This window comes from Benincasa hispida, chromosome 5 (genome assembly GCF_009727055.1).
Source record: "Benincasa hispida cultivar B227 chromosome 5, ASM972705v1, whole genome shotgun sequence".
Classification (NCBI taxonomy): Eukaryota; Viridiplantae; Streptophyta; class Magnoliopsida; order Cucurbitales; family Cucurbitaceae; genus Benincasa; species Benincasa hispida.
In genome coordinates, this window is record NC_052353.1 from 10077774 (window position 1) to 10103250 (window position 25477).

At 32.5% G+C, this 25477-nt stretch overlaps 2 protein-coding genes across 2 annotated transcripts; one reads left to right on the top strand and one right to left on the bottom strand.

Annotated features, from left to right (window-relative positions):
* The first annotated feature begins 2145 nt into the window (after positions 1 to 2145).
* LOC120078311 (uncharacterized membrane protein At4g09580) lies at positions 2146 to 4803 on the top strand. Its single transcript, XM_039032545.1, has 4 exons — positions 2146 to 2605; positions 3470 to 3740; positions 3829 to 3999; positions 4269 to 4803. Exons 1-4 carry the CDS (start codon positions 2409 to 2411, stop codon positions 4392 to 4394), a joined length of 765 nt encoding a protein of 254 aa, XP_038888473.1. The 5' UTR covers positions 2146 to 2408; the 3' UTR covers positions 4395 to 4803.
* Positions 4804 to 13955: 9152 nt separating this feature from the next.
* On the bottom strand, positions 13956 to 16508 carry LOC120078207. The gene is made up of 3 exons (XM_039032433.1): positions 15923 to 16508; positions 15652 to 15824; positions 13956 to 15561 (listed from the first exon to the last, which is right to left on the bottom strand). Exons 1-3 carry the CDS (start codon positions 16421 to 16423, stop codon positions 15447 to 15449), a joined length of 789 nt encoding a protein of 262 aa, XP_038888361.1. The 5' UTR covers positions 16424 to 16508; the 3' UTR covers positions 13956 to 15446.
* Between the last annotated feature and the right edge of the window lie 8969 nt (positions 16509 to 25477).

The following is a 25477-nucleotide window of genomic DNA, read 5'->3' on the forward strand; positions in this document are numbered from 1 at the left end:
CATGCTCAATCAATCCATAATTATTAAATTAACATGTAACATCATCACTTAAATAAAACAACAAAGGTTGGAAGACATTTGAAATTTGTTTAAATTTAAATACTAAACAGATAGAAACAAGGGCCTTTTTAATTATTAAAAATTATTAAAAAAACATTTACACGCAAAAAATATAAAATATAAATATTTTTAAGATTTTTTTATTTATAAGAATTTTTTTACAAACAAACTAAAAGTATAATTTAATATAGAAATAAATTATTAATGAACAAAAAATAAAACGAAGCAAGAAAAGACAGTTTTAGCCCATCGTTTAGGCGGGAGAAACCAAAGAGGGGGAGAAAGAGACAAAAGGGCAAAGAAGACATTTCGAAATTTGGTAATATTTAAAGATAACACGAGAATAATTGGCACATGGGATCAACCGACGTTCAAGGAAGACGAATGATTTAGGGAAGGGTAATTTAGATATTTCATAATGTTTGCGCCGTAACCTACCAGATCACGTGCTTATCGTGGCTTACGTGGCAATGTCGTTTATTTATTCTTTTTTTTTTTTTGTTTTTAGTTTTCTCTCTATCTTCAAACCACTCTGTTTATTCTTTTAGCAGTTGGACACAACAGAACAGAGATTCATGTGTGTGAATAAAAAAAAATAAACAATTAATATATTGTTTATTTTATTATTATTTTTTATTAAAAAAAGGAACATACCTTAATTCAATACATTTGTTATGCTAGGATATATGTTACCAAGTTTTATGACCTTATTTGAACAAGATTTGCTCTATAGATTGTATAACTATGTTGAGTTCTAAGGTTATGCTATAAATAAAATTGTTATCATAGATATAGATAATACAATGAAACCCAACTGATTACGAGTTTTTATTTTTTATTTTAATAAAAAGGGTAGAGGTTCAAACCAATGACTTTTTGACCATTGATATATTCGTATGTCAAATAAGTTATGCTTGCTTTAGAACAACTGATTAAGAGTTTACGAAGTCATATTTGACGAATAATTTTTTAGATAATACTAGAAATTACTATGGTAGCTTAGGGCAAGCCAAACTATTAAGTAAACCATTAGACTAAGAGTGGTGAGGAATCGTCAATAATTCAAACCTAATTAAATGAGAAGAGATTGAGTGGTCAAATTACATGTAGTGACTTGTACATGTATTCCAACACTAAAAAAACAATGTGAGGCCCCACAGTGTACAATGTCTTTTGAAGTTTATATGAGCATGTGAGTTAGATAAAATGTGCTAAATGCAACCTATCATTAATCTTGTAATTGTTGGGGAAAAACCCGTGTACATAAGAACTAAAGATGATATTAACAACTGATTACACTTTAACTAGATATACAGAAAATTATAGTATAAATGTACATACATTGTTTATAACAACAACGTTCAAACCTCAACTGTAAGCCAAATGAAATAACAAAAATTATAAATTGAAATAAACTAAAAAAAACTTCAAGATCTCACGAAAACCGAATAGGCGAAGTTATGAAGTCTAGAGAGTTGTAAACTCTTAGAACCTAAGAGTTGATAAATATAAAATTGATGTTTTTTTAGTAATGAGATCTACCAACTCCTTGGGACAAACAAGGATCAGAGTTCACAATTCCTACTTCTCAATTCCTTAGACCAAATATACCCTTATGTGTTCTACACGGGTGTAAAAAAACTACATTGATTCTCATTCTCTCCCAATTTGGGTCATCTATACAAAAATACCAAATTTGAACACCGACTAATAACAAGGTGCAAATTTGAAATTACAATTTCAATAGCATACTATAAAAAACATGAACATTATATAATTGTTTCTTTCTAGTGGTGGAAAAACATTCCGCGTTACATATTGCATTACATCTCTATCAACACTCTTTAGGAAAGGAAGAAGAATTGAATTAGTGGATTAGAGCCATTGAAAACGATACGACGGAGGAGGAAATTGCGAAGTACCTAACCAAAATCAACAACAAAACAAACAGCCATCAAAATTTCAAAGGCCTTTATTCAATTCAAAGATTAATTCCCATTTTTTTTTCGAAGGAAAATAATTTGAAAAGCCATTGAATTGACCACATTGAGTTTACTTATTTAAGCCTTACAAAAACATCTCGATTGGGTTTCTGTATTGCGTATTGAATTCCCCTTTTGGCGAATATTCTCCTTCTCCATTCCAATCTCTCCCCACCCTTTTGAGTGATCCTAAAGGAAAGAAGATAATTGGGGGGTAAGGTAATGGAGTTGTAAAATAGATTTCAGTTTCTCTTTCCTTTTCTCTTTCTCTTCCCCCCTTTTCCTCTGCTTCTCTGTTTGTTTCCCGAGAAAAGGGAAAAAGGGTTGTTTAGTTTCAAGGGAAAGGGGGGAAAATCTTGGAAGAAAATGGAGAAGAAAGGGGAAACGAATGTTGTTGTTGGTAAGATGGGTAAGTTTCAATTGAGTTTTTGGGAGGTGGGTGTGTTTACCACTGTTGTAATTGCCTTCCTTTTTGGCCTTCTCTGTGTTTACCTAACCATGCCGGCCTCCGATTACAGCTTCCTCAAGCTTCCTCGTAACCTTCAAGATCTTCAAATCCTCAGGTATTGTATTATTATGTTCAAGCTTATTTCATTTTTCGTTTGTTGTTGTTGGATTTTGATGATGGATGTGGGAATTGGGATTTCAGGTCTTTCGTTTCATTCGTTTTACAAACCTCTGTTTTGATTATAATCGGTAGATTGGGTTGTTTTTATTGTAATTTGTGGAATTGGGTTTGGTTGAGTTCTTGTTCTTGGAATAGGAGTGGAATGAATTGACCCCCCTCATTGATTTGGACCCTCTATTAGTGAAGCTTTCAATGGCTTCTCAAGTTGTTATGTGGGTTCGTGTTATTTATGTAGCCCTTGAATGATTGAAATGTTCTTGTTGAATGGATGCTGAAATAATTCTCTAGAGATGTCTTCCAAATCATTTGTATGGTTATTGAAATTGTGGGGGAAGGTTCTTTTAAATTCAAGTGTTTGTGTTTATGAGAAAGCATCAGATCTGGCCTGTTCCTTGAGAAAGTTTTTGGCTAATGAGATTCGGCAGCACTTTCTTGTATAAATTAGGCCCATAATCGTAAATAACAGATAAACGAATGCAAGCGAAATCCTGTGTTTGATCCTTCGGAGAGCCAAATAACAGATTCTAGGCATTCCAACACTCTGAATATGTACTTGTTCTATTTCTGTGTGAGAGCAGAATGCAGGATTTAAATGTCATTTGATCATCATAAATATTACTTTATTGAGTAGGAATGGAATGTAAAAGCTAGAATGTTTGGGTATGGATTGTTACTTGATGATTTTAAGAGCTTAAATACTTGACCGGTCGATCTTGAATCATTAATTTACTGGGATGATGATAGATATGTTTATTTCATCTTCTGGGATCTTGTTTAAAGCTATCTCCCTTTCTTTTAGAGATCACCTTGAGGAATATACAAGTGACTACACTGCACAGGTCTTGGTGGGATACTGCGTCGTCTACATCTTTATGCAGACCTTCATGATACCTGGAACGGTTTTCATGTCACTGCTGGCCGGAGCCCTCTTTGGAGTCTTTAAGGGCGTTGCTCTCGTCGTATTCACTGCTACAGCCGGAGCTTCCTCTTGCTATTTCCTCTCAAAGATGATTGGGAAGCCCCTCGCCTTTACTCTTTGGCCTGAAAAGGTGAAGTTCTTTCAAGATCAGGTAAGTTTCAACTCCCCATCTCTGTTTTGCAGGTGATTCTATAAGGTTTTTGGATGTTGAATGGCTTGTTATTTCCATTCACTCTCAGGTTTCTAGGAGAAGGGAAAAACTGTTGAATTACATGCTTTTTCTAAGATTGACTCCAACCTTGCCAAATACATTCATCAATGTTGCATCTCCGATCGTCGATGTGCCTTACCGTACCTTCTTTCTCGCCACTGTGGTTGGTCTCATCCCAGCTGCATACGTTACAGTCAGGGTAATCACTTCTCCATTGCAGTTGTTTCGTCTTTATTTCATTCCTAACTCGTTCTTAAACTTGTTACATAGTTGGACAAAATTAACAAATCTATAGAATGGATTAAAGAGCATAAATGATTGTTGATTACTGAATAAGACTTCAGCAAGAAAATGTCTAGTTTGCATTTGCACATTGTTGTACTAAGTAATGGACTTGTTCTCAAATCAACATTTTTAGTTGAGTGAGTGAAGAACCAACGATGACTTATTTATTGAATTCCATGGCAGGCTGGATTGGCGCTCGGAGAATTGCGATCGGTTGGTGACCTATACGACTTCAACTCGATTGCCACACTGTTTCTGATTGGAATTGTCTCGGTGACCCCGACTTTAGTTGGCAAGAGTAAATCATAGCATTCTATGGCCTAACACTGTTGAGCTTGGATATTTCGATTGACTCGGGAACGGAATTTGCAGCTGCATTCCATGTACAGATATAGCATAATCCCCTTTGCAGCCATTGAAGGTGATGATAATTGATTTGTTTGGTGTTTAACTATAAATGTGGATGTGAGGTTTGGGAGAGTTGGGGAGAAGGATCAGAGTTATTAAATTTCGATTTGATCGTCAGTAATTGTTCAGTTTCTTATGGATAATTTTATTTTTGATTGACCAGAATCATACAATGGATGATCATATTCCTTTGTTTGACCAAAAATCATAAAATGGAAGATCATATTCATTTGTGAATAATATATTTTGGCATATTTGTAATTCAATGTGGTCAATTTGTGGACCATTTCTATTTTATTCACCTGGAAAATCAATCCTAATTTTCTCACTTTACATACCCCACATCCTATCTTTGATTTGAACCAAATTTGCTAACATGAATAACCTTTATTGTGATTTTTTTTCGTCGAGTTTGGATTTGAATATCCAACATCTTCATCAATGATATTTATTTAAATCAAGGATTAAAATATCGATGTCGATATCAATATCGAGATTTTTGTAAGTTAGTAATTGTTAAGATTTGTTTCTATATCTTTTTTTTTTTTTTGTTGATCTCTCTTCTAATTATATGTTTTGATATAAATATATGTTTTTTTTAATTGATTTATTTTTCTAAATTTAGATTTCAGTTCATGTATATTTTTGTAAAATTTAAATCTGACCATATCCTTTTCTATTTCCATTATGTTCTTAAAACAAGAATGGAAAATAAAAAAATCGAACATATTACCCAATAAATAAATATAAAACCAAAAATGAGTAAAGATAGTAAATCACTAAAAATACCAAATTTGGAGATTCCATATATACATAATACCTATTTTCACAAATTAGTGCCCACATTTTTATCAATTTTTTTTTAATGAACTCTAATTGAGCTGGTAATCTAAAATTAGGGCTATATTAAAATCTGATTGGGACTGCTTTTGCACTTTTCAAGATCTTTATGACATTTGTAAAGGTTGAAAGTGCTCCATTTAATTTCAAAGTGGTTGAAAATGGGAGATTATAAAGTGGTTTAAAGTGCATGCACTAGTATAATTGTAGATTGAGATTCGAATAAAAATCCTCTTAGTCACACATACTAGAGATATGCTCGTTTTAGCAATATTATTTATTCGATTATGTAAATAGCATAATATAATTTATTATTGCAACTTTAACATCTTCCTAGGATTGTCTTAAAAAATAACTTGGAAGTTTAAAATTTTACAAAGTAACATGGTTCAAACTTAAATGTGAAATAAACTATGTTTAATTAAATATAGCTTAAAGAGAGCACTATTAGTATTAGAGAGTGTAGAGATTATCATAAGGGTTGAAAATTTTGTTTATTGTTGTGTTTTTCCTTTTACCTTGCTGCTTTAATTAATTTCACTTTTATCTTGTACTTATAATATTCTTTTCAATTGAGTTTATATTTATTACCATGATGGCCCTGAAAACTAAAAGCCCTAGTTAACAATTATGTTTTTTTATTATATAATTTAAAGAAATAAAAAATAATTTGTAATTAGACATAAAACTTATAAATAAAATTTACTTATAAAACTTCGTATATTAAATATCTGTTGTGAACTTGAGGAGTACAACGAGAACATGAACATTAATAAAATATAATATTAAAATAAATACAATATAATATAATAATAAAATAAATATATATTAAAAGTAAATAAAATAACAAAATATGAATTTCTCCATTTTCTCCAATCTTTTTGGATTGATCACCAATATGTATGTATCTTCCAAAATCCACCATATACCACTATTTATAGGCAATTTGGCAAGTAGGAGATGGATTACATGGAGACTAATAGTGTGTAATATTGAGACACGTGGACAACACATAGTAATGGATAAATGACACATAGCCAATGGACACTAATAATGGGCATCTACATTACACCTAATTTAACATATTTATAATACTCCCCTTTAGATGACCATTATATATATGAAATATGTCTCGTTAAAACCTTGCTAGAAAAAAACCCACTGGAAAAAACTTCTGATGAAGGAAAAAGAGTACATATTTCATATAATCTGATAATCTTACAAAGAATATAGTATATTTACTCCCTCTGATGAAAACATCACTTGAGATCTTTGAGTCGCCGCATTCCAATGTTGTGCAACCAATTTTTCAAAGGTTGCGGTTGGTAATGATTTTGTAACTAAGTTTGCCAGGTTATCATTCGAACAAATTTGTTGTGATGTCACCATTTTCTTCAAGATCATGAGTATAGAAAAGTTTTGGTAAAATATATTTTGTTTTATCTTCTTTAATATATCCTCCTTTGATTTGGGATATGCCTGTTGTGTTGTCTTCATATAATATCGTTGGAAGATTTTTATTAAAAGATAAGCCACATGTTTCACGAATGTACTGAGTCATTGATCTTAGCCATACACATTCTTGACTAGCCTTGTGAATTGCAAGAATTTCAGCATGATTTGAAGAAGTGATCGTTATGGTCCGTTTCACCAATCGCCATGATTTAGTAGTTTCTCCACATGTGAACAGATAAACTGTTTGAGATCTAGCTTTGTGTGGATCAGATAAATATCCAAAATCTGCATAACTAACTAGATCAAAATATGATTTATTTGAACAAACAAACCCATGTTGATCATTCCTTAGAGATAACGGAGTATATGCTTAATATCATTCCAATGTCTTTTTGTTGAAGAAGAACTATATCTTGCCAATAAATTTACTGAAAATGCAATATCTGGTCTTGTATTATTAGCAAGATACATAAGTGCACCAATTGCACTAAGATATGGTACTTCAGAACTAAGAAGTTCTTTGTTATTATCTTGAGGTCGAAATATATCTTTCTTCACATTTAGTGAACGAACTTCCATTGGAATATTTTATAGATATGTTTTGTCCATATAGAACATTTTCAAACTTTTCTTGTATAGGTTGACTGATGAACAAATATCTCATCTACTAAATATTCAATTTTCAAGTCAAGGCAAAATTTTATTTTTCGAGAGCTTTCATCTAATTTTTTTTTTTTTAAGATATTCTATTGCCTTTAAAAGCTCTTCAGAAGTTTCAATTATATTTAAATCATCAACATATATAGTTATAATAGAAAATCCTGATTGTGATTTCTTTATAAAAACACACGGACATATTGGATTATTTTGATATCGTTCTTTCAACAAATATCCACTCAGGTGATTATACCACATTCGTCCTGATTGTTTCAATCCATATAATGATCTCTGTAACTTTATTGAATACAATTCTCAGGAATTTGATTTATATGTTTTAGGTACCTTAAATCCTTCTGGGATTCTCATATAAATATCATTATCAAGAGATTCATATAGATATGTTGTGACTATATCCATAAGATGCACGTTCATATTTTTATACACATTAGACCAAATAAATATCTTAGTGCAATTGCATTCACCACTGGAGAATATGTCACCTCATAATCAATGTCAGATCGTGAGAAACCTTACGCAACTAGTCTTGCTTTATATCTTGTGACCACATTATTTTCATTTCTTTTTTTCACAAATACCCATTTGTATCCTAGAGGTTTGACACCTTATGGTGTTCGGCTTACTGGTCTTGACGTTTTGAAAGTGAGTTTAAATTTGTCTCAATTGCTTATTTCCAATGAAGTCAATCTTTTCTATGTCGACATTCTTCAATAGATTTTGGTTTAGGATCCTCATTTTCAAATATAATATCAAGAGCAACATTATACGCAAAAATGTTGTCAATAACTACATTAGTTCGGTTCTATCCTTTTCTTGTCATGACATAGTTTATTAAAATCTCATTAATATCTTTAGGTATTTCATCTTCCTCGCTAGTCATGTCAAGGATTTCTTCACGGGTATTTAAATCCTCAACCAAGTCTTTTTTACTATTAATTATTTTTCGTTTTCAAAGATTTTTATTTTTGGAATCCACTGGTCTACCACGCTTTTGACATATTCCAGACTCATTAATGACAACTTGCTGTATTTAGATATCAATTTTCGATAGAACATTTGTCGTTGATATATGAGATTTAGTTATTTTCTTTGCATCTATAAATGTATCTGGTAATTGATTTTCTATATTTTGCAAATGAATTATCTTCTGAATTTCAAGTTCACATTGATCTATACGGGGATCTAAATGAGCCAATAGTGGTGCATTCAAAGTAATTTCTTTTTCCAACTTCTTAATTCCTCCCTTTAATGTTGAAAAATGGGTCTCATTAAAATGATAATTCGCAAATCGTGCAGTGAATACATCATCCGTCAGGGGTTCAAGATATTTAATAATTGATGGGAATCATATCTAACCTATATTCATAACCTCCTTTGAGGATAGGGTTGGCAAAATTCTACGCGGCGGTTCCCACCCCAGTTTTACCGGGGATGGGGTCAATTAGGGACCCCACCAGGGATGGGACAGGGATGAAGAAGGTATCCCTGTCCCTGCCCCTGCCCCCGCCCCGCCCCCGCCCAGTTAGGTTTTTGACATATATATATATATATATATATAGGTATAGGTATTTAACTTTTTTACATTTGCCCAATCTAAGCCCAACTAAACTGTTCAAGCCCAAACCAAATACAATTTTAGGGGAAAAATTTAAAAAAAAGTCTCCATGAAAAAACAAAAGAGAAAATGAGGAATGGGTCCCCACGAGGACCCGTTTCCCCGATGGGGAATCCCCGCCGTGGGGATGGGACGGGGCGGGATGGGGGTAGAATCCCCAACGGGGACGGGGAACCCTCCCCCTCCCCACCCCGGCCCCATTGCCAACCCTATTTGAGGAACCATCTTAGTATATAGTGGTGGAGAAATTGGAACGTATACAATAAATCCAAAAATTCTCAGATAGAAAATATCTGGCTCATGGCCATAAGCTAATTGTAATAGCGAGTATTTATGATAAACGGCTAGCCTAATGTGTACAAGTGACACTACATGCAAAATAGCATGCAATTAATTACAAACATTTTATAAATAATTATGTTAAACCATTTTGTGTATGAACATGAGCTACAGGATGTTCAACACTTATCCCAATTGACATAATTATCAAAAGTTTGGGATGTAACATTATCAAAACGAATGATCTTAATTATATAATCAAGAAAATTGTGCTCTTAACTTAATTATTTGAGCAAGTAATCTTGCAAATGCAAGATTTCAACTTGATAATAAGCATACATGTGGTTATCTGTGGGATGTGTCTATTAATACCATAAAATATCTAAATGATCCACTTGATGGGTTAATAGGTCCACATATATCACCATGAATTCGTTCTAAAATGTAGGGGATTCAATTCTCACTTTGGCTGGTGATGGTCTAATTATTAATTTGCCTTGAGAGCAAGCATCACATGATAATTTATTAGATTAAAGAATCTTCTGGCTCTTCAATGGGTGTCCATTTGAATTCTCAATAATTCTTCTCATCATTATAAACCTTGGATGACCTAATTTGTCATGCCAAATGGTAAACATGTCTAGATTCATGAACTTCAGGTTCATTGTTGCATATGTTTCAATTACTCGTATATGAGTATAATATAATCCAGAAGATAAAGCAGACAACTTTTCCAGTATACGTTTTTCATATAAGATAGTAGATAAGATATAAACATACTTCATATTATTCTTTTGATCAGTCTCAATATGATAACCACTGTAACATATATCTTTAAAACTAAGTAGATTTCTCTTTGATTTGACTTTTTGACCCTTAATCCCAAATTAATTAATTCTAATTGATTAATTAATTAATTAATATTTTGATGATAAAAAACCTAATTTTATTTATTAATAATTTGAGTACTTTGAAATGTCCATTGTTATAGCTCGAAACAACGGTTCCAATGCAATTTGAATAACCTAAATCGGACCTTAAACCAAGAAGATATGACTGAAACAAGTTTAATGGAAAAATCCCCAACTAATGTAGACCAACTGAAATATGTCACTTGGAACAATGGAAAAGGTGGGCTTTTGATTTTTGGATTGGTTTTAAAAAGAAAATGAATTTAATAATATTTTATGTTTGTGTCTAATGGCTAGTTTTGGACACATGGTAGACATTTTCTTTTTGTTGGGTTTTTAAAGAAATGATTTTAAAAGAAATATATTATTATTTGTGTCTAATATTGAATTTAAATCTCCACCATTCAATTTTATTTTACCAACATCTAATGGTCCAAATTAACTTTGGATTTCACCATCCCTTCTCTATTTAAACACATATTATTCTCCAAATTAATACGACAATTACACATTATTTTCAATCCTTCATAATTAATTAAGCCTCCATTGTTGCTCTCTTCAAGCTTTAATTTTCTTCTTTTCACCTTCTTCTTGAGAGAGATATTTTATGTTGTGAGGATTTATTCATTGAGTGCTAAAATTTGTAAATCCACTCTTGTAGAGAGTTTGTAAAGTGTACTCTTTATTCTTCCAAACTATTGTAAGGATTACTCTTGATCCGGGAAAAAGAGTCGTTATAATGGTTTGATCCTCAATCGTGGAAAGGATCGGATTTGTTCTTGTGCTCGAAAAAAGAATGTTGTACGGTTCGACACTAAGCCGTGAAAAGAGAAGTTTGTAGTGACATACCCAAGAAGAGTTTGGGAAGTGGATGTAGGCCGGTTGTGCCGAACTACTATAAAATTCTCAGTGTTAATTTCTCTATCCCTCTCCTATTTAATTTTGTAATTAATTTGTTTTTAAATTTTATTGCTGATATTATTTGTAATTTTTGTTCTTAAATTTATTACTCATATATATTTATTTTGATTGGTAGTTCTTAAATTTATATATCTTTTACTAATCCTTTTATTAGATTTAAAAATTGTGTTTGATGGTTAATTTATTGTTTAATTCAAAGTGAAATTATTTATATAAATTTATTGTTTAAACTACTTGTTAGCAAAATATTTGTTAATTTGCTTAATTGGGCCCACTTAGTGAAAAAGTTTTAATTAGTTTGATTAAATCCTATTCACGAGTTGGGTGCTCTCTTGTTTGTGATAAACAGTTTCATAAGTTATTTTAGATTGATACCCATTGTTTAAGTTTCTCACTCTTACAATTTGTATGAGAGAAGATAGCTTTTTTATGTAAAATTATTTTTCAAATATTATTTTGGTACTAAAAGTTTCTTATTAATATTTTGAAAAGTTTAATTACTAGAACTATGGAAACTTTAGAAGGTCAATGTGTTGATACACCTCTTTCTTTAATGGTAAACAATTTGATATTTGGAAAATAAGAACGAAAGCGTTCTTGCTTGCTATTGATTTTAATATCTTATATGTTTGTGAACATAACTTGTCAAAGTTCAAATTGAATGATAAATTTCTCTCTTTTAATGTCTAAGCCATAAATTGTTGGGTTGAAATCCCAAGTGCGGTCGAAAAAAAAAATCGATGACTAGCTAATTCGGCCCACTTTATTAAGACTAGTAAAGATATACGCTCGGACCTTTTCATTTGTCTGTGTCCAACGCTCATATGTTTCCCGAATGTTTCGAGGAGCATTGTGAGCTGGAATGGGAGGACAATCCTCCATCAAGACAAAACGAAGATCATCGATGATCAGTATTCTGTTGATTGTATTTTTTTAACTAGCGTAATTCTCTCCCATTAATTTATCCGCTATGAGTAAACTTAAAGTAGCAGTAGCCATGTTATAGAATTTGCTGAAAAGCTGAAAAAGAACAAATTGTTTATATTTAGTCTACTTGCATTAAACCACTTATGACAACCAATCAGATTTTTAGCAAAATAGTCTATTGTACCCTAAGTTACATCTATTTTACAATAAAGTTTCAGTGAGGCAGGACAAAAGTCACCGTAGGGTGATCAAGTATCCCTTCACTAAAATGAGACATTCTCAACCATTAGACAGAAACAACACCTTGTCACTGTAACTAACAGTCACCATTGTTCGGTCCAGAATTTGTTAACATCCTTAACAATTCTTGTATGTGTAACCCCTCATTTTAGATTCTAGAGTTCCGCCCCAATGAGCCAACCATAGGGAAAAACCGATTGGGACATGAAACTAAAGCAACCCTATCCATTTCTGGAGATTGAATAAAGCGTCATGCAATATTGCCATCCTTTAGGACGACACCCACGATGCCACGAGGTGCTGCATGACACTTTATTTAACCTAATGAGAGAAATCGAGGGATGCGTTGTCACATGTCTTGCTCCCACTTACTATAAACACTCTCTCCATTCACCACCAATAGGAGGACACCCATGATGCCTTAAGGCTGATTGTAGATCTCACAGTGTGAATTTACAGGGAGAAACGTGTAGAGGATAAAATGAAGTATCATATACCCCATTTTCCTCCCACTGAGTGTTTTACCTAGGGTTAATTAACTTAGAAAAAATTTGGCTACTGATTTTATCTAAGTGTTTGTTAGCCGTGTGATAAGTCTGGTACTCTATTAAGAAGCAAATGATCGCCTTGACGAGAGTACTAGTTTTCTTCTTCTGTCAGAGACGGATCTTGGGCTATCCGTACTTCTTGTCTCAGCTCTTGTCTTCGACGACGAGCATCTAGCATTGGGTAGACCTCATACAATAACTGTCCTAGCACTTAAGATGAAGATAAGATTCGAGTTCCAAACCTTTATGCTTTAATTTGCTAAAAAACAACGTTTGTCTTTGATGATTAAACAATTTTGATTGAAGTTTCATTAAACTCTTTAATAGACTTTGATCAAACTTGCATGTATGTAACAAATCTATCTAATTAACCTTTCCAACAGGTTCCTAGGTAAGGGTGCAACATTTCCATCAACTTAAGTACCCTAGTCTAGCCAGAACCTGTCTTAGCCAAAATGTCCCTTATAGATACATTTGTTACATATTTAATCTTTTATTAAGAATCAATTTAATCCCATTAAACAGATTGAAAGATTAAACTAAGTTTTCTACTCATTAGAAATGTGATCTTAGGTCTATCTTAATCATATTTTAAAACAATTTTTTAAAAAATGATTATAACCTAAGATTTGCATGCAACTCTTATTTATTGATTTTAATTCTAATTTCATTTAGTTATAACAATTATAAATAAATGAAACAATTAAAACATCCATTTCATGCTTGACATACTTCAATTAATCATAACATTTATAAATTAACCTGAGGTAATGTCATGTTTCATGCAATATTCATTCAATACTAATATATTATAACCATTATAATATAAATGATGCATGGATCTGCTATAATACATACATACATATACTATAGCATTTATACTATATGATGCATGAGCATGCTAAATAATTTAAATCATGCATGTACATATATTATAATACTTATAATACAAAATGGTGCATGAATATAAATGCATAACCTATGGTGGGTTTAAAAACTATATGATATACAATATGATACATAAGATAAAACATACATCATATGTATATTTAATATAAACAGTTAATGGACCGGGATAGGACACCTAAAAGGAAACTTAAAAGGTTAATTATTATAGCATAAGAGCCATCCAGTTCGATATAGGTGAACTAGACCTTGAACCGCTTGAACCAAACAGCCCTTCAACGAACTCTCTACAATGATCGTGTAGCAAACTTGTTGTACGAGCTGCAAAACTTGCTGCATAATCTTGTAGCATTAGCTACACGATTGTGTAGCAAATACTACACGATCGTTTAACAAAAGTTATCTGATCGTGTGGCACTACTACACGATCTTGTAGATCTACTTTCTTCTTCATCACAGCAGTGCTCTGAATTTCTTCTTTGAAGCTCCCAAAAACAACACGAGCGACTCAAAACAATGCATACAGACTCTAACAAAATTATGCCCAAAATAGGGGCCTTTTTGTAAATGAAATTAAAGCCATAAATATAAGTATCCTATCCCAAAACATCCATCAACAAAACCAAATTCAAAACCATTCATCACATGAACTTTAAATAAAATGCAGAAAGTGTAAAACCCACCATCACTGTAAAATCAATTAAAAAAATGGAATTAAAATGGAATTTGGGATCAGTAAACCAACAACCTGGCTCTTATACAATTGAAGGATCCTAAATTGAAGGGAATCGTGAGCGGAAGAAAGATCATCCCAAATCCCATTTTTCACTGAATGTAAATTTTACAGTAATGCATTTACATAAATTACTGCATGCTATATAATTAGGTTAACCTTACCTTTGAAGACTTTTCTTCAAGATTCCCTCGAAAACACGAACAGGAGTGGTGGACTCTGACTATTTTTGAATGAGGGAAAGTTTTAAATAGAGAGGTAGAAGTTTTGAAGATCGATCACTAACAAAAATCCAAAAATCCAAAACTCATTTGTCTTTTCTCTTTCGGCCAAGAAGCCACTCAACCAGGAGGGAATCCTCTCCTTTTCAAAAAGCTACCCACTTAAAATGACTAATTATATGTTATATTATAACATATAACCTATAGAAGGGAATAATAAAATGTAAAAAGACTTTTTCTCTATGGTAACTAATACAGAAATATATAATTTTTCAACTCAAACAACTAATATAATGATCTCTTAATAATGTTGCCATTTTCCAAACACAAAAGGAAAATTAAATTTTAAAAAAACAGGAAAAAAGAGTTTGACCTTTGAAAAAAAAAATTGAGTTATTCTTTTTATTCAGACTGCATTTTGCATTATGCATCGAATGTTAACTTTGTTAAGTACACATCGATAAAACTTTTCCAAAAAATTATGATTATACACTTTTACAAAAGAGAAAAATATAAATATATAAAAGAGCTTTAAATATAATAAAATAGAAAACTGACAGCAGCCCATAACGTAATCTTATTCCCTCTTGAAAATGGCCCATGCACAAATCACGTGCACACTTCCTTCGTTAGTTCTTCCTCTTCCCCTCCTAATTTCCAAAAACCAATTTCATCCACATCAATACGCCGATACCACAGCCGCCGGTGGAGCCTCCGCTGCCGCCGCCGCCGCCGCTGCTGCCTCATCGTCTTCCACTTGCCACAAGAAATGAGCGTAATGTCCTATCACCAAACTTCACAAACAAATTTCAAACATTCATCAGAAAAGCCTTCGAGTTCATAAAACTAGGGCTAAATTTCTAGATCTAGAGATCGAAAATTACCAATCGCTTGGAGAAGCATAGACGGCGCGATCGAAGTAATATTGAGCTCTTCGTTTGTCTCTTTGAGTATCCCATACTAATTTTCCATACAAAGCCAGTAATTCACCGTCTGTTGGACTTGCGAGTATTGCTCTGCTGTAGCATTCTTCCGCTCGTATCGTATCTTTCACCACCTTTACAAATTCAACAAATTAAACTGTAAGATTCGATTTCCTTTCACGATTTCAGATCGAAAGACAGTTTCAATTTAATAATTCTAGTGTTCGATTACCTCGTGTAAGAATTTTCCGTAGTTTCTCAGTAACAGAGCATCGCTCGGGTTCAATTTCAGCAACTCTTCGTAGTACGCTCCGATCTTACTACGGTCATTACTTCCGTTTGAAAACGTATCTGAAACAAAATCAACGCCATCCTTCATGGAATCACCGTCGGATTCATCCTCGTTCAGCAACTCCTCCTCTGGAATTCCGGAAGGAAACGACCGAGATCGAGATCGAGATCGAGATCTCACTCCACTGGATTGATCGTGTGGATTTAAAACCTCGTGCAGCGATTGTGTGATGTCGCTCTCTGATGCTGCTCTTCGGATACGACTGGAATTCTTTCCTCTGCGATGATTGATTTCGAAATGTAGAGAGATTTTGGGAGATGAAACGGAACTTTTGTAGCAGGAGAAAACTCCATACAACGGTTTGTTGTTGGAGAAGGAGAAAGAAGCGGCGGCCGGAGAGAGGACGGGAACGGAGCCGGTTCGGAGGAGAGCGGATTTCATAGCTGCAAAGTTGCGAAGATTATGGAAATGGCAAAGTTCTCTGTGTTTTGTTTTTTTGTGTTGAGGTGTTTGAATGTGTTAATGCATATATATATAGGGGAGTGTCCACCGTTGGATTCGGTGATGGGAGTTGAGCATTAGAACGCGGGAGATGGTGACACGTGTATGTTTGCACGTGAATTGCTAACGAACAGGCTGCTCCGGGGGAGTCGGTTCTTTTTCTTTGTAAAATGATAATAAAATAGCAAAAAGCAAAAATATAAAAATAAGTAAATATAATAGCAACTTAACACTACTGAATGTGAATTATAATCCTAAACTAATAATTATATCGCAGGTTAATTTCAATAGTTATTGATATGATTTTTCTTTTCTAAAGTTTGATTTTTATAGTATTAAAAAAACTAATAATTATATCTATTTAAATTATAAATTTTTACAAGTGTATCAATTTATACTTTTTGGTTTGTTTTCATTTTCAATCATATGTCAAATTTATAAATTTCTAACGCTGACCATTTTTTTATTTTTAATTTATTAAAATTAAGCGTACAATACTACATCAACATATTGGTTTGTTTGTTTTATTGTCTATATGCTATGGATGTTTTAAAAAACCAAGTCAAAATTTGAAAGTAAAAAGATGTTGTTTGGTAATTATTTGATTCTTTTGGTTTCTAGTTATTGAAAATTTAGCATATAAACATTTCTTCCACCTTTAAATTCTTTGCTTTGTTATCTAACTTTTATAATGTTTTCAAAATCCAAGTCAGGTTTTGAAAACTAAAAAGTAACTTCCAAAAACTTACTTTTATTTTTTAAATTTGGTTAAGAATTCAATTATTTTACTTAAGAAATATGTAAATTATTGTAAGAAATTTAGAAGAAATAGACTTAATTTTTGAAAATAAACCCAAATAGTTATCAAACGGAATCATAATTTTCAAAAATTTGTTTTTGTTTTTAGAATTTGACTAAAAATTCAAATATTTATTTAAGAAAGATAAAAACATGATAAGAGACTGTGAGAAAATAAGTACAATTTTTCAAAAACCAAAAACTAAGGCTTCGTTTAGTAACTATTTCATATTTTTGTTTTTGGTTTTTTGAAATTAAGCATATTTCCTCCTCATTTCTTACTATAATTTACATCTTTCTGTATAATGGTTGAATTTTTTTGCCAAATTCAAAAAACAAAAAAAAAAACTACTTTTTTAGTTTATAAAATTGGGCTTGATTTTTTAAACCATTGATAAAAAGTAGATAACAAAAAAAGAAATTCGGAAGTAAAACGTGGAAGTAGTGTCAGACTTAATTTTAAAAAAACAAATAACCAAAAAATAAAATAATTACTAAATAGGGTGTAAATGGTTGTTAAACAAGAGTTGAACTTTTAAAATTGAATCAACTTAAACTCCCATCTAGAATTTCTTTTGAAAATTATCCTCAATTTTAATTATTCATTTTGTAAAATCTAACCATGGATGTCATTTACACATGGTTAATAATTGATGTATAACAAACGTTTTTGAGAGGTAAATCCTACTAAATGTTTAAATTGATTCACCAGTGAAAATAAGAAAAATGTTAAATGAATACATTTACAAAAAAGAAAAAAATAAAAGTTTAGCGTAACAATTGATACACTCCAAAGTTTTGAGGTCAGAATTGATTTTGTTTGGAATAATAGTAACAATAAAATAATAAATGTTTTATGTTAGCTTTGGGGATGGGAATTTAGGTTAAACTTTGAAACTTTTTCCACGTGTCAAGATAAGGGCGTGATGGGGGAGATGCACCGTGGGACAATTCGGCTTCCGTGTCCCATTTTTTGTTTTTAAAATTTGAAATATATTGTGAAATCGTGGAGTACTACGAAAATATGTATATGGAAAAAATATATATAATATGTTTAATATATAAATATAAATAAAATAACTAAAATTATGAAAATTGGATAATATAAAAATTTGAATAAAATTTTGAAGTGAATTTCTCATCAATGTGTGATTTCAAGATGCGTCAAATGCCACTATTTTTAGAAAGTGACAAGTAGGATGTGATACACTTTGAACACTATGCATAAGTAGTTGAATGCCACATGGATAACATATATGATAATGAAAAAAAATGACATTTGGCATTGGACCCTCAGAATGGGCATCTAACACCTATTTATAATATTTATAATACTCCCTCTTAGATACCTATTATAAATATATGAAACATGCCTCATTACAACCTTACTAGAAAAAAAAAACCTAATGAGAAAAAAATCCTAATGAAGCAAAAAGAGTACATATTTTATATAATCTAATAATCCTAAAAGAATATAATATATTCACTCTCCCTCATGCAAACATCGTTTGAGATCTCTGAAACACCGCATTGTGCACCAATTTCTCAAAGGTTGTTGTAGGTAATGCCTTTGTAAATAAGTCGGTCAGGTTATCCTTTGAACAAGTTGTTGAACAGCGATGTCACCATTTTCTTCAAGATCATGAGTGTATAAAAGTTTTGGTGAAATATGCTTTGTTCTATCTTCTTTAATATATCCTCCTTTCATTTGGGTTATACATGCTGTGTTGTCTACATATAATATTGTTGGAAGATTTTTATTAGAATATAAGCCATGTGTTTCACGAATGTGTTGACTCATTGATCTTAACCATACACATTCTCGACTAGCCTCAGGAATTGCAAGGATTTCAGCATGATTTGAAAAAATGGTCGTTATGGTTTGTTTCACCGATCGTCATGATATAGTAGTTTATCCACATGTGAACAGATAATTTGTTTGAGATCTAGCTTTGTGTGGATCACATAATATCAAGAATCTACATAATAACTAGATCGAAATTTGATTTATTTGAATAAAACAAATTCATATCGATAGTTCTTCGAAAATAATGGAGTATATACTTAATTTTGTTCCAATGTCTTTTTGTTAGAGAAGAACTATATCTAGCTAATAAATTTACTGAAAATGCAATATCTAGTCTTGTATTATTAGCAAAATACATAAGTGCACTAATTGTGATACGGTACTTCAGAACAAAGAAGTTCTTCGTTGTTATCTCAAGGTCGAAATACATCTTTCTTCACATCTAGTGAACGAATTTTCATTGGAATGTTCAATGGATGTACTTTGTCCATATAAAATCTTTTCAAAATTTTTTTGTATAAATTGACTAATGAATAAATATCTTATCTGCTAAATGTTCATTTTGCAAACAAAGGTAAAATTTTGTTTTTTTTCGAGATCTTTCATCTCAAATTCTTTCTTAAGATATTCTATTGCCTTTGAAAGCTCTTCAAGAGTTCCCATTATATTTAAGTCATATTATAATAACAAATCCTGACTGTGATTTCTTTATAAAAACACACGGACATATTGGATTATTTTGATATTATTCTTTCAACAAATATCCACCCAGGCGTTGAACCACATCCGTCCTGATTGTTTCAATCCATATAGTGATCTCCGTAACTTTATTGAATACAATTATCAGGAATTTAATCTATATATTTCAGGTACCTTAAATCATTTTGGGATTCTCATATAAATATTATTATCAAGAGATCCATATAAATATGTTGTGACTACATTCATAAGATGCATATCCAGACTTTCATACATAGTCAAGCCAATTAAATATCTTAGTATAATTGCATTCACCACTAGAGAATATGTCTCCTCATAATCAATACCAGATCTTTGTGAAAAACTTTGTGCAACTAGTCTTGCTTTGTATCTTGTGACTTCATTATTTTTATTTCTTTTTCTCACAAATACCAATTTATATCACACAAGCTTGACACCTTCTGGTATTTGAACTAATGGTAAAAAAAATATGACGTTTTGAAAGTGAGTTTAATTCTACCTCGATTGCTTCTTTCCACTGAAGCCAATCTTTTCTATGTCAACATTCTTTAACAGATTTTGGTTAAGAATCCTCATTTTCAGATATAATATCTAGAGCAACATTATACACGAAAATGTTATCAATAACTACATGAGTTCAATTCCATCTTTTTCCTGTCATGACATAGTTTATTGAGATCTCATTATTATCTTTATGTATTCCACCTTCTTCATTAGTCATGTCATGAATTTCTTCATGGGTATTTACATCCCCACCAAGTCTTCTTGACTATTAATTATTTTTCTTTTTTGAGGATTTTTATCTTTGGAACCCACTAGTCTATCACGCTTCTGGCGTGTTATAGACTCATTAGTGATAACTTGTTGTGTTGAGATATCAATTTTTTATGGAACATTTGCGGCTGATATATGTGATTTAGTTACTTTCTTTGCATCTATAGATGTATCTTGTAACTGGTTTGCTATATTTTGCAAATGAATTATCTTCTGAACTTCAAGTTCACATTAATCTGTACGGGGATCTAAATGAGACAATAACGAAGCATTCCATGTAATTGTTCTTTCCAACTTTTTAATTCCTCCACCTAATGTTGAAAATTTCGTCTCATTAAAATGACAATCAGCAAATCGTGCAGTAAATACATCATCCATCAGGGGGTTCAGGATATTTAATAATTGGTGGGGAATCATATCTAACATATATTCCTAGCCTTCTTTGAAAACCCAGCTTAGTACGTTGTGATGGAGCAATTGGAACATATACTGCATATCCAAAAATTCTCAAATAGAAAATATTTGGCTCATGGCCATAAGCTAATTGTAATGGCGAATACTTATGATAAGCTACTTGTTGGGATTGGTATCCTAAATCTCCTTGTAATCTCATAGTTTGTAAACTTTGTATAAATATATTATTGTTTATAAAATAAGTGTTATTTTATAAGCATATACTCAATCCAATAAACTAAGATCTTAGGTTATTTTATGTAATTTAAACAAGTATGTAGAGACACACAAATGGATCTTGTTTAAATAATAACCTAAATGGTATGTAATAGATGGATAAGGTTGGATACCTTATCCTAGTAACACTACGGATATGGCCCGCTTTGTAGGTGTTACAAGTGTTGTAAAATGCTATAAATGATCTGATCCTGTTCATTCATTTGGAGACATGCGAGCGGGGTATCCTATACAAAGAGTTTGTATAAGACCAGACCATGAAATGATTAGTCTCTTTATATAACGTCGTTAATAATAGAGACTTACATTTAACTAAAATGACCATAAGTGACATGACCTGAATCCTGAGTGAGTTGTGAACTACTGCTCATGAAGGCGGTCTTTTGATTTGTATAGGTGGGAATGGTGAGGTTGTCAACTCAATAAGCCTACCATTTTGGGGATTCGTCTGACTGGGGAGTTGGGAACACAACTACACGAAATGAAATTTACTCCTTCCCCGATGCAGGGGCAAGTAGATAAATTGCTCCCTTAAGGGCTGATTCCGGGGCTTGAACATAGTGGCCACACCCTTTTCTGGCCGAGAGTGACTTGGTCATAGTTGGATTATGACTTATTGTTCATTAAAGGGATCGGTGGTACTTAAGACACAGGGACAAAATGGTAATTTTGGCCAATATGTACTTACGAGCAATTTGTGAAAGGACATCACACTGTTGATTGGTTATATCCAATGGACATAAAAATTTATTTGTAGTGCGAAGAGTGCAACTATCGGTCTTTAGTGGAATGACCGACAATTGATGGACGTTGGGTAATTTAATTAAAGAGTTTAATTAATTATCCAAGTACCATTGGAGCTTAAGGTCCCCTCTGTAGCTTAACATGGATTTAATTGAGAAATATTTTTGGATTAATTTGAAGTGTTCAAATTAATTGATGGAATTAATTATATATGATATAATTAATTAAATTAATTTATATGTTGATATAATTAATATAATATATTTGATACATTATAATATAAGATAATATAAGAGGAATTTGAATATGATTCAAATACTAATTATATGAATGAGATTCATGTAATTAAATTTAATATAAATATGATTTATATTAATACCATAAATAAGTTGAGAAGAATTAAATATTTGGATATGATCCAAATATTAATTATATGAATGAAATTCATATAAGTGAGTTTACTATAAATGTGATTTATATTAAATGCCATGTATGGTTGAGAGAAAATATATCTATAGGTTATTATTGTATTTGATACAATATGTAACTATAGATTATGTGTTATATGGGATATAACATATAGTTTATATACATATAATAAGGTTGTTATTATATGTATAATTATTATTAATTTAATTTAATTTAATTAATATTAATTAATTAAAGGGAGGGAGTTACAACTCCCTTCCCTTACTTTCTCTTAGCCAAATACGTGATGAGAGGCTTAGAGAAAAATGAAGGTGCTAATTCATCTTCCTCCATGAAACACTGAGAGAATAGTTCTCTCTGGAAAAAAGGAAAAGAGAAGAAAAATTCCTCTCCTCCCTTCCTCTTCTCCATCTTCTTCCCTCTTCCAAAACCCTAAGGTAGCCCACAACTCTTGTCATTCTCAATCCTTAAGGAGAATATAGGAGGCTCCGTTTGGTGGTATACCCTTTGGAGAAAAAGATTCATTCATGACTTGTTCGAAAGATTCTTGAAGAATAGTCTTCAAAGGTAAGGGTTTCTGAAACCCTAAGTTTTCCTTTATTATGCATGCTATAATTTATGTAAATGCATATCTTGTTATTGATTTACTGTAAAACTTAAATTCAATGAAAAATGAATTTGGGACGATTTTGCTTTCGCTCAAGGTTCTCTCCTCAGAGTTCCTTCACTACTAGCCTAATGCGTACAAGTGACATTGCATGCAAAATAGCATGTTCCCCTACAAATGTAGAAAGCTTAGCACTCATAAGTAATGGTCTTGCAATTCATTGCAAACGTTTTATAAATGATTCTGCAAAACCATTTTGTGTATGAACATGAGCTATAAGGTGTTCAACACTTATCCCAATTAACATACAATAATTATAAAAGACTTGGGATGTAAATTCACCAGCGTTATCAAGACGAATGATCTTAATCGTATAATCAGAAAATTGTGTTCTTAACTTAATTATTTGAGCAAATAATCTTGCAAATGCAAGATTTCGACTTGATAACAAGCATACATGTGACCTTCAGCTGAATGCATCTATTATTACCATAAAATATCTAAATAGTCCACTTGGTGAGTTAATAAGTCCACATATATCATCATGAATTCGTTCTAAAAATACAGGTAATTCAATTCCCACTTTAGCTAGTAATTTTCTAATAATTAATTTACCTTGAGAGCAAACATCACATGATAGTTCATTAGATTGAAGAGTCTTCTGACTCTTCAATGAGTGTCCATGTAACATCCCACACTTTTATTTATTTATTAATAATGTAAAACTTTTCCCTTTTCAGTAATTGTCCTTAGTTGAAGGACATGTTTGGAATTCTGAATTTAAAGTATAAATGCGAGGATTTAAATGTTGTCGTAGAATTTATTCAAAAAAAAATTCAATTTGGAAAAAAGGTTATGGCAGGAATTAATTATTTTTGGAAAAAGGAAAGGAATTAAATAGTATAAAGTGGGTTAAGGAAAAAAATCTAATTAAAGTTATACTATTTTCCTTTTATTATTATTATTGTTGTTGTTGTTGTTGTTATTATTATTATTATTTTATTATTTTACTTTTTAAAAGGCCCTCCCCCACCTTCTCCCTCACCACGCGAGCCCCCCCCCCCCCCCCCCCCGATTTCTTCTTCCTTGCCGCATGCCGCTGCACCCAAGTCGTCGTGCGCCTCCAACCGGCCGCCGTTCGTCGACATCGAAGCGTCGCATGTCCGCTTTCAACCAGTTGCACCACTGCCACCAGTCGCCCAGCCGTCGACCTCCTTCCATCTGCGTTGCTCGCCGTTCGTGTGGTTTTGTCGACCAGATCCCGCCGGTCAGACCACAGCCGCTCGCCGTCGCGCCTTCTTTCGCCGCACGAGCCGGACTGCTGCCGCTCCCCGTTTGGACCACCGCCCCTGTGCCGTTTTCGCCCAGCGTCGGAGCCCAGCCACCGGATCTGCGTGTCCGCCGCCCCGCTGCCGCCCTCCGTTCGCCGTCCACCACCGCTGTCACCTTTGGGTTCACCGGATTTGGTAGTTTTAGGTAAGCCTTTTGTGAAGTTGGGTGGAAGTTTGGGCCCTATTAAGTTTGGAATGAAGGTTAACTTATTCGAATTGTTTTTTGCCTTAGTTTTGAATCGAGGAAACTTTTGGAGTGGCTGTCCAGCGGGTCGAGATCGTTCGACAAGAGTTTTGGTAAGGATTATAGTTCTTATTGTTGGTTTATGGGCACGCTCTGATTTCTAAGCTAGGTTTGACTTAACCTTATATCCTTAAGGTTCCAAGTTGTCGTCCTTTGGGGAGTTAAAATCTGTTGGAAGGAGATTTTGGAGTGGTTGTTAACCAAGTTCCTTGGGTAAGCTATTGGGTATTGTGGTTTTAAATTTGAGTTGTCGCAATTATTTTTTGGACTGAAACTTAATAGTTGAATTCATATGGTAGGGTCGTTTCTTCAAGCCGCAACCACCGTTTGATTGTTTGAGTTTATCTGTGGATTTTTGATTAAGGTAAGTAATCTTATCACTGGAACCGCCCACGGGCCAAGCTCTAGTTGTATGCTAGCATGATAAGTGTATGTTATGGTAACTGTTAGCATGTTTATTGACAGTATGACTTGAATTAAAGTATATTCTGGCACAAATTCTGATTTGTTTACATACATACCTAAGTGCTTGATCGTTAGTATGTGATAGTATGTGTTTTCATATGTCGATGTCTGATCTGCTAGCGTTGAGGCATACTTGTATGTTGTGGCTTTATGATATAAGTTATACATGGATGATGTATAATATGTTGTTAAGAATTATGGGTATGTGATGCAACCATGGTATGAAGGATTTTTATGTATGCTTTAGAATCGTACAATGTTGAATCTTAGCATGTTAAGATTGTGTGAATATCCTCATTGATTAGTTAGATGCTCATCAGTTTGTGTTTCCTTCGGGATTCACCAGTTTGTGTTTCCTTCGGGATTCACCAGTTTTGTGTTTCCT